Source organism: Molothrus ater, chromosome 4 (genome assembly GCF_012460135.2).
Source record: "Molothrus ater isolate BHLD 08-10-18 breed brown headed cowbird chromosome 4, BPBGC_Mater_1.1, whole genome shotgun sequence".
Taxonomy (NCBI): Eukaryota; Metazoa; Chordata; class Aves; order Passeriformes; family Icteridae; genus Molothrus; species Molothrus ater.
This window is the reverse complement of record NC_050481.2, coordinates 7,660,520-7,677,145: the sequence shown is the minus strand read 5'-3', so window position 1 is coordinate 7,677,145 and position 16,626 is coordinate 7,660,520. Positions and strand designations below refer to the sequence as shown.

Sequence of the window (16,626 nt, the reverse complement as noted above, 5' to 3'; positions counted from 1 at the left end):
TCTTGTAGTGCTTAATAATGCTTCATAATATCATAATTATCTTGAAAAGATTTATGTTGAAATTGATGCACAGATTTTAACACCTCAGCCTCTCTCCCTTCTTTTTTCCTGCTATTTCTTCAAATGCCCCTATATGCTACAACCAGTGCTTTGTAACTTTTTAATAGGGCTTTTTTTGGGCTCCCTTCAGCCAAGGCATACTAGGTGGACTATTTCTCTGCAGTGGAAGATCACTGGGGCTAGATAACACAGCAGTGATCCCATTCCAGAACCTGCCATTTAGTAATCTGAAAAAAAATATTGTTAAAAAAATATAACTATTTTTGTTAAAAGTGTACTACTCTTTTTCTTTATTTAAGAATATATTATTTATTGATATTAATTTATTTGTTATTACTTATTTAACCCTTTTCTGAGAGAGTGGAAGAGACAGCACTCACAGAAGAGATGGTGAACGACTTGGATAATTAATTTTTTTCCCCTTTTTTTGCTACGGCAGTTTCAGACTTGCTAAGAGGAATTTACTTAGGGCGCGCTATTTTTAATGCACTTTTAATAGGGATCCTTAGGTTGGGTTTTGTTTCTTTGTTTGATTGCTTGGGGTTTTGTTTGTTTATTTGTTTTCCCCGTCAGGACCGAGTCCGTCCCTCGCCCTCTTCCCCTCCGCTCCCGGCCGCGCCGCCGCAGTTCTCCCGGCCGCCGCCTACAGCTCCCAGGATCCCTCTGGAAGCGCCGGCCGGCCGTCCCTCCCACCCTGCTTCCAAGCCCTTGTTGTTTGAAAAGGCTCCGGCAGAGTTTCGGGGGGAGCCGCGGCACTCGGAGCGGCACTGGGCGGGGGCAGGCGGGGCCGGCAGCAGCGCTCGGCGCCGGGGAAAGGAGGGCTTGGGGAGGACGCGGCGCCGTGAATTCCAGGGAAAAGCCGTCCCTCACTGGCCGGCAGGGAGCGGAGCCAGCCCCGGGCCACGGCCCCAGCCTCGAGGCCAGCCCCCCGCCCCGCCACTCCCCGCGGAAAGGAAGGCGAGGAAGGGAAGACAGGAGCGCTGCCGATCCCCTCCTCCCGGCGCAGGGGGAGGAGGAAGAAGGGGAAGGAGCGACCGGGAAGCCACGGCGGCCGACGCTGAGTTCGGAGGGACGGGCAAGAGTAAGCCCCCCGCGGCCCTGCCCAGCAGGAGGGTCCCGGCGGCGCGGAGGAGGCGCCACCGGCGCGGGGCGGTGGCTGGATCCTGGATCCTGCCCCGGGACGCCCAAGTTGTGGCGGCGAGGCGGCCGCCCCTGTCGTCCCTCTCGATGTCCGTGTAACTCGGCGGCGGCGAGGAGGAGCAGGAGGAGGAGGCAGGGGGGACCCTCCCGCCTCAGCCCTCAGCCCCGCTCGCCGCCCCGCTCCGCTCCGGCGGGCTGTTGTGCGAGAGAGACACACACACACACCCTGCGCCCCGTCCCGCCCCTCGCCCCGCAGCCCCGGGAGGCCGGGCCGGGCGCGGTGCTGTCGCCGCCGCAGATCGCGGCTCCCCGTGTCCGCTGCCTGAGGAAGAGAAGGAGCAGGAGGCGGAGGGAGCGCCCCGGCGGGCAGCGGCGCAGCCATGAGCGGCGGGGAGGTGGTCTGCTCGGGCTGGCTCCGAAAGTCCCCGCCGGAGAAGAAGTTGAAACGCTACGTGAGTGCCCTCTCCCACTTGCGGGCCGCGCTCCCCCTTACTCCCTCCCTTCCTCCCTGCCCCGCTTCTCTCCCGCCGGAGCTCCGCGCTCGCCTCCCGCTCCCGCCGGCCCGGCCCGGCCCGGCCTCCCCGCGCGATCCTTCCCGGCCGGGCCCGGGCGAGCCGCCCTCCCGGCCGCCTCCCCGATCCAGCCGGGACTACTGCACGCCACGTCCCTGCCGCTTCCCTAGCGTTTACTTCTTTTTCTCTTTTTCGTTTTCTTTTTCTTTTTCCTTTTCTTTTTCCTTTTCTTTTCTTCCTTAAAAAAGGGGCGCTGAGCGGTCGGATGTTTCAGCCCAGCTTTTATTGCCTTTCCAAGGGAGGGGGCGGAGTTTTCCCCTCTTCCCTCTGGGTCCGGGCTCGGTATATAAGTATTTTTAAACGTAAACAGTTGCTGTCCCGTGCCTGGTGCCCGATCCCATGGCGGGCGGGCGCTGCCCCGGCTCCGCGCCGCTCCCGGCGGGATTGCACCCGAGCCTGGCGGCCCGGAGACGGCGGGAGCCGGGGATGCCCCGGGAGCGCTCCCGGTGGGGCGGGGGGAGCTCTGCCCTTGCTCTCCGCTCCAGGAAAAAAAGGGGAGGGAGTTGTGAGGGAAGCGCCTGTGTCTTTCCCCAAGTTGTTCCCGCTGTTGCTCGGTAGTGGCTGCGCTCGCAGGGGCTGCGGCAGAGCGGACACCGCGCTGCTGGCGAGAAAATGGAGCGCGTTTGCTGAGCGGGCAGATTCCATGACAGGGCACAGCGGAGCTGCGGGGCCGCTGGGGAGGCTGTCAGGTCACGTAGGAGGGATGGGTGATGCCAGGAGTCATGCTGCTGGCTGAGCCCTTTCCCATTGGCAGCCGGCTTGTTTCGCGGCATCTGTGTAATTGGGACAAAATGTTGGGCTTTTTTTTTTTTTCTTTTCTTTCTTCTCCTTCATTTTTTTTCCCCCGGTGTTTTCCTTTTTAAGCAGCTAAACTTCAGATTTATTTGTGAATCTGTGAATAGAGATCTTAACGTGACCACCTTATTTTTGTCTGTTAGGGATTAGCAGTCTCTTCTTGAAGAACTGTTCTGGGCTTTATTTTAATGCCAGGGAACTTCTGAAATTAGTCTCTCATTAAATTAAAAACCAATATTTGGGTTTTTTGATCTCTGGTTCCCAATGTCAAAAATCCTCTCTGTGCGAAAGAAAGAGAACGTCCTGATGGGTCATAGCAGGGTTCTGCTTCTCTGCTGAATTGGACATGGACTGTATTCTTTATGAATATTCTCTATGTCTGTGTGTGTATTCACAGGATATCTTTACCAGTGTGGAGGAATTAAGAGCAGTATTCATGTTTTTAAAGATTTTTAATAAATTTTCTGCTCAAACTCTAAATCCTGTGAAGGAAGGGTGCTGCCTGTAAATGGAAGGGGTTTGCCCTCATTAATCAATCTCATTAATCAGTCTCTTAATATGCCGACTTTTTTCCATATAGCTACCACTTCAGTGTATTTATAGCTTCATTTCCATAGTGGAATTACACAAGAACCTTTGAGGGGAAAACCCTGACTACAGCTCTGGTCAGGGAGTTCCCTGTCCTAAAGAGGTAATGCCTCAATTTTCACTTGAAAGGGCAATCTGCTTTTTCAGTAGGCAGAGTATCAGGGTGATAATATGGCAAGCTTATCTTAGCACGATTTGGTTTAACATAGCCACGCACTGTAGGCCTTAAGGTCGTGGGTTTAATCCTACGCGTTATTTTTGACTCTTCTCTGCTTGTATAAAAGAAAGGTACCATTTAAAGAAGGGCTTAAAGTAAAATTCCTCCTGTTTGTATGTAGTGTCTGATCTGTAGCAGGCTGAAGGCTGACACTCCCTTCAAAGACTAAAAGTGACCTTTACATTCTGGTTGCCGTCTTCAAGCAAACAAAAAGTTGATGTACTTAAGACAATGAACTTTAGCTGAGTGCACTGGCTGGAAAGTTGGCTTGTGCTCCCTGTAATTCTATGCTTAAGCCAAGGCACAGCAGAGAACTGCCTTTTCCAAAGCCATATTTTTTGGTAGTGGTGTTTCAAGGGGCTGCACCATATGAAAAGAAGTGATATTAATAGGAAACTGCTTTTCTGCAATGCATACTTTTCACAGGTATGTATGAAAAATTGTAACTTCGTGCTCTATTGGGTTTTGCACGCAAGTGTTGGGGCAAACCCAAGTTATCATCTGGGAATGAAGATAAAAAGTCTGATATTGCTGTCAAATATGGTTTAGTTCTTAGGAAGGGTGAAAAGGACTTTGAAGGTAGTACACAGACATATGTTTCGCAGGGACTTTAATTTTTAGTTTGAACTGTTGGACATTAACTGTCGGTATTAAAGCTAGCTTGTAGTCATTTTGAGGCTAAAAAAAGTAAAAACCCTCCAACCAGCCCTGTCCTGCAGGTGGAATAGTCAGATTGAGTGTATGCCTTAATGCCACCAATGTCTGTTTCCCCATCTTAGGAGTTCTGTTCTCATGCCTTCTTTATGTGCTTTTGGTATGGAATTAATGTTCTGACAGCTACTGGTACCTGCTGTCAGTTCCCTGGAGCTGCTGTTCAGAACAGTCTGTCTGAGGGAATAGATTGGTTGATTCCAGCAGCAGATCTCTGAAGAAAGTACAGGTAACTTTGGGTGCTGGTGGGGAGGTCACGATGTGGATTTAGCAGAGGAGAAGGAAAAGGGAGTTGGGGCTAAATCCTGCACAGTTCTCCACAGACTGCGCTCTGGTTTCATGAGTACATGAAAGAACTTGTTTGTGCAGAGAGATGGAGAGCAGTTGAATTTCACAGCTTCTGCTATTTTCTTGTATGTTTTTCTTTCTTCCCTTGTTCCATTGCCTTAAAATTTGCAAACGTTTATGTGCTCACTTCAACTTGCTGTGATTTTTCTGTTCTCTTGTTTTTAAAAAATGTAGTTGGAAAGCCCCTTTCTCTCCATCTGTCCTTTAAAATGTGATAGTAAACTTGGCTTCATGGTTTTCTGCTGCATTGCAGTCCTGCTGTGCACGTGCCAGTTAAAATTGCTGATGCTTTGTGGTGGCAGCACAGCGGTTTTTTACTGCCATTATGCTAGGAAACCACCAGATATTTAAACACAGCTGTCCTTGGTAAAGCAAGGAAAAAAAAGCTTGAGGGAATAGGAATAAGTCTTAAGTTCTCTCCTAGAACGACTATGCTTTGGTCTGGGGTAGGCTAGTGCTCAATAGGATCCACCTGGATGTGCTTTAAAGCACCTGGATGTGCTTTAAAACAGAATCTTAGCATTGATGGTTGGTTTATGGAACCAGTTTGTAGAAAGTGTACTGATGTAGTATAATAATTCCCAGTATTCTGAGGGAATCTCTCCAGTGCATATAAATATTTCCAAGTCTGGTGCCAAGAGGTTGATGCCAGACTCTTTTCAGCGATTCTCAGTGACAGGGTGAGAAGCAATGGCCATAAACTAAAAACACAAGAACTTTCACCTTAAGATGAGGAAGAATAACTTTACATTGAGGGTGGCAGAGCCCTGGATCAGGCTGCCCATGGAGGTCATGGGCTCTCCCTCTCTTGAGACATTCCAGACCCACCTGGGCATGTTCTGTGTTACCTGCTCCAGGTGACCCTCCCTTGGCAGGGGTTTGGACTGGATGATTTCCAAAGGACCCTTCCAATCCTGACTTTTGTCATTCTACTATGTCCTACTTAGAAATACATTTTATTGGATAAAAGGTAAAACTCGGTCAAAAATACTCTGTGTAGACTAAACACTTTGGGATAAATTGGTTCAGATTTTTCTGTATCTAAGGGACTTCCCCATTCTTCTTACAGTTCATAAGATGATTTTTGAAAGTAAATTAAGAAACCTTAATTTTGATGTAAGTATGGCTAAAAATCCTGTGATTATTTGACTATTCCTATTGATAGTTCATTTAGTTATTTTAAAGCAAAGAGTTTAAAGATGAGAAATGGGCTTGATCTCCCTAGGATGTAAGGGGCACTGATATGATTCAGACAAGGCTACAGATAGCATCCTCTTACTTTCTAATGTTTTCAGTTGTAGACAGTGACTAAAAAAGTGCCAGATTATTAAGCTAGTTATTGATGTTTCAACTAGAGGCTCAGACAGTGTAGGTACAGGAGTGGAATATTTGATGGGTTTTTTGTTTGGCAGTTGCTCTTTGGCACTAGTCACATAGTAGGTGCAGCTTCTGTCTTTAGTAATACTTAACTGTGCTGTGATATGTAAGGGTTTTAAGAGATGTTATATTTGTCAGAATAGTTGTAATTTGGTAAAAGCTGCAGTGCCTGACCAAATCCCTTCTTCTGGAAGACACCTGTTTGTGTTAAGGGTTTTTATGATCTTTCATCAGCATAGTGAGCAAATTTAAGAAGCTGGTTGGTTTACAGGAGAAAAACCAAGGCAAACTAAGATGAGCTTGCCTGACATCATTCAGTGCGGTCCCCATGGAACAGGGTCAAGTTAAGTTAACTCGAGACAGATGAGTATCATCAAGAAACTTATGTGACATCTTTTGTTTTCTGAACTTGATTGTGCTTGTGCTACTCAAGAAGTTGTTGAAGACCTCGCAGGCATTGGTGTTCAGGCAGGAAACCTTCCTTCTGGAAGGCAATCTGACCCTCCCCTTCTGCTGTGCGCTGGTCAGAAAACAGCAGTTTCACTTTTGATCCTTTCAAACATGGGTTAGTAAACCCTAAACAATGAAGTTGAAGGCATGACTAAACACAGTGTTTTTGTGGATTGCAGGAGGAAGTTGCATTGTTTTGTGTGCCAACTGAAAATGCTGATACGATCTTGGGTATGACTTTAGGGCTGTAGCTGCGTCCTGAGCGAGCTGTCAGGGTGTAAGGCTCACTTGAGGAGCATGGAACTCATCATGCAAGTATTTCTCATCTTTGACAGGACATCAGCACCTGGTTTTGGCTTTGCTGCCAAAGCTGCAGTAGTCTTAGTGACTGACCTGTGGTGCATGCTCTGAATTAACTCTCAGAGGATGGTTGCAGAGGGTAAGAGTAGGGAGCAGCATATAAAACAGATTAAGAAGTCTAATGTGTTCATAATAAGATTATCTTCTGCTAGTTATTTTAATTTTTATGTAGTTTACTATACTATTAATTTAAGCATTTCTGAGCTTGGGGGTGAGACGGTACCTGAACCACTTGAATGCTTTTTTTCCTTGGTGTAGATAGGAAAACTGGTGACCTAATTAACAGAAATTGTCCTGTTCCTCTTGAAGTGCAGGTCAACTTCTGGATATATGAAATAAGCCAGATATTCTAAATACGTTAAATGATGTGCAAAATTTTTCCTAATATCTGTGAAATAATAACAACTCCAAAATTTGAGAACACAGCAGCTGAGAAATGAAGGAAAAATCAAATTCTGACTTTTCATGATATTGGAGGTGGCTTTCAATTGGATGTATAGCAACTTATGGATACCTTTTCAGTATTGCTTCTGTGTTTTGATAAGTCTGTTAATGAGATTTGGTGCAGCTAATCACAGGAGATTACAGTTCAATTAGAAACTATCAGGGAGGGGAAGTGGGAAAACAAATCAGTGTCTGCTACTTTCTTGATGCTGTGTAGCGGCTGCTCCTCCCTGTGTGCACAGAGTCTTGCATCATTGACATTAAGTATAAGTACCATATGTACTAAGCAGAGGAAATAATGAAATAATAGGATTCTAATTTCCAGTTATACACAGATGATCTTGATTTGCATGCCTTTTAGTCCATCATCAGCCCAGAGCAGCTGTGTGACATGTCAGTTGGATAAATTGAGAAAAGAATGTTTTATTGGACTGTTTGGCTTTGAAAAGTATAGACCTTGACTGTCAAAATGAGCATCATGAGTTCTGGAGATCTTTGGTAGAGCAGGTAACTCTTTGAACTGAGAGGTAATTCTTGGTATTCAACAGTCCAACAGGGAGAAGAAAGAGACAAACAGAACTGTTTCTAGGGTTCTTTTCTCTCCCTCTCTAAGTTTTAAAAATGTTGGAATAATAGTCACTTCTGAGGCTTGTTTTATTTTTGTCTTTTTTGACATAACTTTTGTATCACTTTATTAGAATCAAATGCACTCTTCTACAGTCATGTAGAAAACATTTACTCCCCATTAAATTTTACTGATGCCTTTGATAGAAGTGTTGGCAAAAAAGTGCAAGGAACATCTGTTATTCAAAACCTAGTAAATTTAGGGAAGAGGATAAACCTGTGGGTTGTAGATGACTCTGGCTTGGGCATCTTACACTTCTTTAGTCCTTCTTTCATCTTTTCCTAGTCTAAAAGTAGATGCCACTGAACTATATTTCACTGTTGGTTGAAATATTTTCCTAAATCAGGAAGGGGAGTACAACTGATGAGATGCAAGTTTTGTTTTGACATAGAGCAAAGATTCACCTCCTTATTTTTTCATTCCCACTTTTGCAGTGTTGCAAGTGACAGACTTCTTGAGACCCTTTCAAAATTACCTTTATGTTTTCTGTGCTCCAGTGAGTAATCATTTTATTGCCAATAGAAGCAAGTTCAACTGTTGCAGTTTCATTGCGGCGTTTCATTAGGAGGGACAGACTTTGTCTTGCAAATTACTTGAGCAAGGCAGGCAGAAGGATCACACAGAAAGGGATAATCTTGTCAAGGGAGGTAAGTGTTGTATGCAGGTGAATATTGTAGTACAGTGTAATTTGCTGCTGTTTTAGGGACTCTAATGTGAATTCAGCTCCTTATATGTACAAACATACAAACAACTAGCTCTAAAGGAGTACTTTGTATTTCTTTCTTTTTTCCTTTCTTTTTTGTTTTTTTTTTTTTTTGGAAGGATGGACGGAGAATTCTGCCATTTCCCACTGCAGCAATATACTATTTATTTTCAATTCCCTCTTTATCAGTTCTTGATTAGGCTTTTACATTGGTTCTTTTATGAATTCTCTTGCTTGTTTGCTTTAGAAATAGTGTTCATAGTTACACAAATAATGTTAGCTTTGTAAGTATTGTTCAGTGCAGTATTCTAGTTGTATTTGTGAAGCTGTTTTTGTTTTTTAAAGAAAAGCCCCCTCCCGGCCCCCACCCCAGATTCCAATAAAAGGTTATGTAGTATGTTTATTGTACTTGTGGTGTTTGCTACTAGCTGTTGACAAAGGTTTTGTTTCTCATGAAGAGCTTTTGAAGCTCTTTCAAACGTGCCACAGTGCTTTTGGTTGTAAAAAGTACTCTTATGTAGTATCTGACTGTCTCTGTAGCAGTATCCAGTGAGGAAATGTTTAGGAAGTAACTTTGTGTGAGATGAGACTGAATTAGCTGTTGAACTCTCTAACCATCTTTTTCTTGATGTGTTTTTGTTTTTCATCTGAGGAGAAGGAATATATCTAATTGCTTTTTATGCCCAAAATAACAACTTTATGATTAAACTCTCTGAGGTTACGGTGACACATTTTTTTTCCTTTTTTTTCTTGGTAAATGGCAGTTTTTCAGGGTAAATGGCAAAGGGGGTGTTTGGAATTGTCTCTTGGTGACACAGCAGCATGTAACTAAAAAGGTCAGGGAGCTATGTCCATAGCTTTATAAGGCTTGTGCATTATTAAATATAATATCTGTGCATAATACAAATAATTCTGTTTAAAAATACACCTGGAGAAGGAGGTGATACTTTAGCTAGGAAGCTGTGCCCAGATCCAGCCTCTCTCTTCAGACAGCCAGGTTTAGGCCCCAAATCGAGAAGTGAATTAAATGAAAAGCTTTTGCTCCTTTTTATTTTGTACAGCAATTTCTTGGCAGACTGATTCAAGAACAACTGCGCTTTTTCCGGAGCTGTGCTTGTTTTTTTCTCTGAGAATTTCTAGGAAGTCAGAAGAAAGCTTTTCCCTCGCTGTGTTTTTTAAAGGGAGGTAGTTTTAGCTGTCTGCCACAGGCAGGCTAGCTCGGATGATAACCTGGATGGGGGAGTGCTGTGCAGGCCAGTGGCTGAGGATGCTGACCGGGCATTGGGATAACCTTGCTAGCAGGAGAACAGCAGCCTCGTCCCTTTGCCTGTTCCCCACACAAGTTTTCCAGCCATCTTGCTGGTGACACGTGGGTTGTTCTGCTGCTTCCTGAGTGAAAACAACACCAGATAAACCCTTGGTGGCAGGGGAGGTAGTGGCTGTCGCAAAATAAATCTGCTTTCCCCACCCGCTTCCCAGCACAGCCAGCCTTGGGGCAGGGTGATGGCAGATGTGCTCTCTCCTTCCTCCTGGGTGAGCGTGTCTCCACCCAGGGAGCAATGCCATGGGTTTCAGTGGAGCAGGCCAGCAGGCTCCTCTCTCTGGTGCTGCAGCCATCACCAAGCTCCACAGTATTTCTGCCTCCAAGGAAAATGGGGGAAAAAGAAAAACAACACGAAATTAGGCTTCGGTTTATTTTTCTATGCTGTCTGGGGTTTGGGATTTAAAAGCAAAATAAACCCTCTGTAGGTGTTTATTTCTGACAGTAGGAGTTCACTCTGGGGTATGGAATAAGAATACAGGAAGCTCTTCAAACACAGTTCAAATACATCTTCGATGCAATCAACACTGAAGAATTACAGTACTTTTGGAAGGTTATTAAAAGGGTTAACACACAAATTATATCGGATGAAAAATAAATTTTGAGTTTCAAAATGGAATGCTACCCATTTCTGAAAAAAAAAAGCAGTTCTGAATGCTATGTGTCAGTTTGTCACTTTCCCTCTGTATGAGGAATAACTGCCCTGAGTCACGTACTGTGTTAGACTAATGTTCCCATTCACACTTAATGCGTGTTTCTGTTACAGTTTTCTGATGCTTGTGTTTCCATGTAGATTCTTAAACAGGATCAGATGTAGTGGAAAAGCTGCACCTGGTTTTGGGATGGTGCAGGGAAAATTGCTGCTTTATAAGGAAACGTTTTGAAACCAGTTGTAAGTCCTTATACAGATTTTAACAGACATTTATGATTCATAAAAATACATGTGCATGTCTGTGATCCTTAAAAATAGGGTAAAATACTGACAGCAAGTGTGCCCCTTTGCAGCAAACACTGAAAAGTAAGGAATTTATTAGTAAAAAGCTGGTGAGGATAATTTATTTGATGCTACTAATGGTTGTTATAAGGATTGGTATGTGTTTGTTTCATCAATAAACAACCAAGAAAGAGGATGTCAGAGTAATGGATGAACTTGATTGTGAATTGACAATTTGTCCTTGTATTGTTTAATTAAAAAAAAACAAAAAACGAGAGGGCAGGGAGAAAGAGAGGAGTGTTTGGAGTGTAGTTAGAAACAGAAGAGGCTGGTGTTTTCCAGGGCCAAGGAGGCTGTGGAATGCTCTGCCACGTGGTACCCACACTGGGAATGCAGGAGATTCTGGGGAGGCTTGGAGAGAATCCCCAGTCTGTAAAACATGAACACTTGGAGGTCTAGGCTGTGATAAGAGCAAACTCCTCAAATGTCATGTTGTAACTGGTTCCTTTGGTTCACTTGTGAGATCCAGTCTTTTTGTACTTCTGCTGATGTGCAGGACGAGTCAGAGGTAGGCTGTGAGCGTGATGCCATCTGGCAGTTCTGCTTTCCTAGAAAATAGTGATCTTTATGAACTTAATTTGAGATTTAAACCACAAACTGACAAAAACAATCTTTTTGAATCTATTACTTGTTACATAATTCTATTATTTCTTTTGCTGCTCTTCAATAAAGAAGCGTTTTCTCTTTCAATTGTATGTTATACTGGGTGATGCTCTCATGGTAGCATTAGACCAACTTCTTGTTTACCAAATCCTTCCCTGTTGCTAAGGGAGATAACTGTAGTAAGTGCAGGAGTAGGGATGTCAATAAGTGTATCTTCCTGAATCCTGCGTGTCTTAGTGCCTTTCCATTCACTGTTGGTATGCAGTTATTGCTAAAATTATGAGCATCATGCTGTGTGAGCAAGTTTTGCAGGCTGGTTACTCAGTGTGAAATAATGCCCTCAAAGCTGAGGTCGTGTCACGCTCCTCGTTATGACGTCTATAAATGCAGTCGTCTGTGTGCGCAAATGAAGGAAAATTGCATCAGCTTCTCAGCACTGTCAGAGATAACTAAAATGACTCCACACTACCAGCAGAGAGGACATGCTTGTATGCATTTAGGAGTCAGCCATTACTAAAATAAAACCTGTTTTTTCTTTTCTGGAGTTTTGGTGTGGGGAAGGGAGTAAATGGGGCAGGGGGAAGATGTAAACTGAAGAGTGGTATACAAGTGATTTATTAGTGTAAACTGGGAAACTTAACCCAGGTTTCATCCCGGGGTAGATTTGTCCTAGGACAAGTAACTACAGAGTTTTCTGCTATGGTGTGTACTTCAGTGCTAAGTTAATTCAAAGTCCTTGGAGTTTTTCCTTGATCTGATGGCTCTGTTGGTCTGTGAATCTCTGCAGCTCCAGGAAAAAAAAAAAAAAAAGAGCAGGAATTTATTGTCTGATTTAGAAAAAGAATGACTGGAAGATCTTTACTGATAATATAGTGGAGACAGCACTATTGTTACATAAATTTGAGAGTATTCTTTGGTGGGGTTTTCTTGCAGTACAGCCGTAACTTACTGTGATACAAATCTGCTTGCTTGCTGTTTTAGCCTTGAAATGGGCATGTTAATAATGCAGATTATTACTGCAGTTTAAGAAACTTTAAACTTGTGTTGGGATCTAAGAAACTGTGGATGGGAGGTGCAATGTCGTAAGCAGCACTGCTGAGATTGCTTCCAACAGCTGCTGGGAATGCAGTGCTATTCCCATCGGGGTGCATCTCCTGCCTTCTGCTTACGGGAAGAGGCTTTCCTGTCAGTCTCTGCAACCAGCATCAGACAGCTGGAGAGTGTTCCCAACTCCTCTAGCTGGCTGGAGAATGAGGTCTTTGATCCTTTGCTTCAGGTAGTTGTTGTTTAAAGGGAGGGCAACTGGAATGTTTTCTGAAATCTCAGTCTGCTTAAATAAAATAAAGAATAAGGAAGACTGTGATCTGTCCTTTCCAGCTGAGAGACTGAGCTGGACAGATGTTTCTTACTCAGTACTGAGGAGGAAAGTCCCTGGCTAGGGACTCTAGAGGGAGGGTTAAAAGGTGAAGGAATCCTGTGCAGGCCTCCTGCTGCAATGATGGATTCAGCCCTGCACAAGTGGGATCGGAGATGCAAAACTTGTGTCTCTTCATCCTTTCCCCCTCCTCTCCCTCCTCCTCCTCCTCGTTCCTCTCATTGCAACTACTTTGTGTTTATTTTTCTACTTTTAAATTACATAATTTAGTCCTTCCTGTCACTTCCTAATGTCTGAATCATAGGTAGCTCTTCCTGCCTGCAGTAAACAAACATTTTATTCCTGGCACCTTTCCAAACATTGAGATTGTGTTTATGAAGGTGGAGGGGGTCCCTCTGGCAGTGTGCTTGGGAAGCTAGTTCAGTTGTGTACAGGTTGGGTAAGCTGCTTATACTGCATGCTTCTGTGCCCAGCTGATTTCCTTGTCTTTCCAATCTTCCAAACTGATGGAGTTGCTGGGCTAATCAGGGCCAAGCAGGTGAATGGTTACAGATTAAAAAAAAAAAACAACAAAAACAACAGATTAAAAAAAAAAAACAACAGATAAAAGCAGAGCATAAACAGTGGGCTATGAGCTTCTGCAGTTAATAACAGTAGCAAGTAGATTGCCTCAAGTGTGGCTGCTGTTGGTGGTGCCTCTTGGCTCTCTCACACTTTCCATATAGGTGCTGAGGTACATGGTGTGGCTCATCTATGGAGTCACTTGGGAGAAACACTGCTTGGTCTAACACTCGGGCTTTGCTCATGTTTTGGATTCTTTCGCTGCAAGGCAAGAAGGTAACACAGGATACTTTGGAGCATGTGTCAGCCTCCATCAGCCTGCTGTATATCTTGGACCACATTTGTAAAAGCTGCAAAATAGAAGAGTGTCATCCTCATTTTTCATGTTATTACTCCTCTTTCTTAGCTTTGAAAATCCTTTATTTTATTTTGGAATTGACTGTGACTCCAGAACAATATAGAGAAGACACAGCTAACACCCATGGAGGCTTCCCACCTTTCCTGTTGCATTTGCACACTTGTTACTGGTTACTGTTCTTTATGAAGAAAATTCTTCTTGAGTCGTCATAGACCAGCCTCACAGTGTGTTGAGCACTACAGCTCCTGCATGGCGTGTGGCACTATTAAATGGACTTTGTCTGGTAAATGGAGACAGCAGGGGAAAGATCCAGGCTTTTGTTTGGCAGCTTTGCACTTGTACCTTCCTGCTCATCTCTGCCTCCTCGCTTCTCTCTCTGGCTCTTACCACTAAGATGCAAGAAGGTCAAGATGCAAGAATAAGTTAAATATGTTTGGGATAGATTAGATGAGGAAAGAACACCCTGAATATGAATATGACTGACTTAATTGTGCTTTCTTGTAAAAGATCAAGAGATTGCCTTTTCCTTAAGCTGCAACTTACCCCGACTTTTCTGACAGTGGAGTTTATAGCGTGGGAAGCATATTCTCTATACAGATGATCTAAAAAAGCTACCAAAACCATTTTGCAGGTTGTGCCAATAAGACAAAGCAACAGAATGTTACTCTAGTCTAGTTTAGTACCAGTTTCAGAAAAGACAATTGAAGCCAAAGAACCCTGCTGTTAGATGCCATGGGAATGTCTCATGTTCCAGTTTGTTCTGGCTGAGGCTGCATATGCACAGGGACATGGGGCTTTCCCTTGTGTCATTTTTTCTCATCCAGTCAGTAAATGAATTAATGAAGTTCTTCAGAGAGATAAGGTTGAGAGACTTTGAACCTGAGAACTTGTTTTAGTTGTGGTTGGCTTGGATACCCTTTTTGCCATCGTTGCCTACTTGCAGTGTTTGCCTGTGTGTAATGAAAGAATTTACATTTTATTTTGCAATAGTGGGAGGAGTTACTTTTTCCTATGGTTGAGGTTGAAATGAGTTTTCTGTTTGTGGAGTATGAAAGTAGTTTTCTTGGGGGTGCAATTTGGGTAATGTACTATTCACTATACTTACTAGGGAATTGGAAAGAAAGCATTGTGACACAAGACAAGCATCCTCTTAATAGTATATTCCAGTCTAAAATCATGGCAACCTCTTTCATAATAATACTGTACCATGTGGAAACCATTACATGAAAATATTTTTATCTGTTTGCGACATGCAGTTTGGAAATCTTGGAACTTAACAGTACATATTTAAATAAATGCCATGTTAAATAATGTAGAAAATACTTATGTGTCCTTTCAGTGCCATGTGGTGAAATTTTTGCTGAATCAGAAACAAAAATCTAAGGGCTAGGTGCTCTAATTCTAGTATTATAGGGCCTGTCTACTGTTGTCTTTTAAGCTTGTAATATAAAGTGTTTTGGTTAAAATGAAGATAACACTTGCTACAGTACAATGAAACCAAATTTTGCAGTCATTTGTCTTGGAATGTTCCACAGTACTATTTTATCAGTTTTTGTCAAACATTACAGTGGTGTCCAATGGAATTTGAGTTTGTTAAATTTTACTCTTGCATTGGATTTGAGTGATTGCATTACTGCCATTCATCTGATGACAATCTTGCCTTCTCAAAGAATGTTGGGCTTTTTATTTCTTTAAGAAGATATAAGTGAAATCTGATTGGGTGTTGTATGATTTTTAGCAACTTGTTAAGCAGCACTTCTGAGTTGCTTGTGAAATTTCAGTAAGTCTCATTGTAAAGTGCAAGTATTTCTCTATGCAATTGAACTATGCAGCCTTAAGTTACTACTAAACACCTCTATAGTATTATGAAAAAAATCATGCTAAGCTTTATAGCAAAACTTGTGACTGTGGACAGGTGTAAGCCAAGGAGATAGTTGTGGCTATAGTAGGAACATGCTTTCCCGTGAAATAAAATCCAGGGGATGTAGCCACTGTAATTGTGCAACAGAGTGTCATAAATGTGATGTCATAGTCTCTGCAACTTTCTGAAGGGGTAGTCTGATTTTGAAATCAACCTAGTAGTGAATAACAAGCCTCAGAACTGGCTGAGAAAACAGCAGACAAATCTGCATCATTTGGAGACAGAGTCATCTCCTTAGCGAATTAAACTATTTCAAAATAGAACTTGTCGACTCAGTGTGTCAATCTTGGCTTTTCATGAAGAAATGCAGCATCCAGCACTGATTAATTATTTTTTTAGAACAGATCTCTGAAGTGCAGGCTACACAGTTAGGAGGAGAGTGGTTGGAAGAGACTTCATTGAGGCTATTAAACTGCAGTTCATAAGAGTTATGTTTTTCTCTGGTAGCATTCTGACATTCTTATTCACCTGGAGAAAAAGATCCCAAGATGCAGATGGGATTGCAGGACTGAGCTTTTGATTTACGAGGTCTGTTTCACAAGGGTGAAATTACCCAAGGGTGTATCGTAAAGATTAGACAGAACCCAGCAAATCTTTTAAGATTCAATGGCGTAATTCAGAAGGTTTGTTTGGGATAATTATTGTGATAACAAGGACATATTGCTTGAACTGTAGCTAGTTAGTCATGTGTTATTGTAACTTAAAAAAAAAATGGGAGAGTCCTCCAAGTTTGTTATGGGACTTGGTTAAAAATTAAGTGTTGTTAGTGAAATTATTTGAAAGAACAAATTGAAATTCAATTGAGTGTGGTAAAACTTAGCTCAATGTGCAAATAAGGATAAATTCCAAATGTAATAAAGCTCAGTTTATGTTTTTCAGTGATTACCAGAACCTCTTGATATACATACATACATACATGCATGTATGTGTGTGTATATATATATATATATATATATACTTAGGAATTAGTGATGTGCCAACAAAAGAAATCTCTGTGCCTTCCTAGTAAGAAATAGGAGAATTTACAAAACCTCCATTCCTGTGGTGTTCAGGTAAAGATGTAGGTAAATAAGTAAGTCTTGCAGTGTGTCCAGAAGGTTTTC

At 42.9% G+C, this 16,626-nt stretch overlaps 1 protein-coding gene across 4 annotated transcripts in view; it reads left to right on the top strand.

The window, feature by feature from the left end:
* Positions 1-822: 822 nt before the first annotated feature.
* Positions 823-16,626, top strand: part of GAB1 (GRB2 associated binding protein 1) — a 92,062-nt gene continuing 76,258 nt past the window's right edge. The window contains exon 1 of one of the 4 annotated variants that reach the window (XM_036383015.2): positions 823-1,652. In XM_036383015.2, the coding sequence (XP_036238908.1) occupies positions 1,581-1,652 (72 nt within the window). In that variant the 5' untranslated portion in view covers positions 823-1,580. The remainder of the gene's footprint in view (positions 1,653-16,626) is intronic. The other 3 variants (XM_036383014.2, XM_036383018.2, XM_036383017.2) reach the window with 3 other exon arrangements.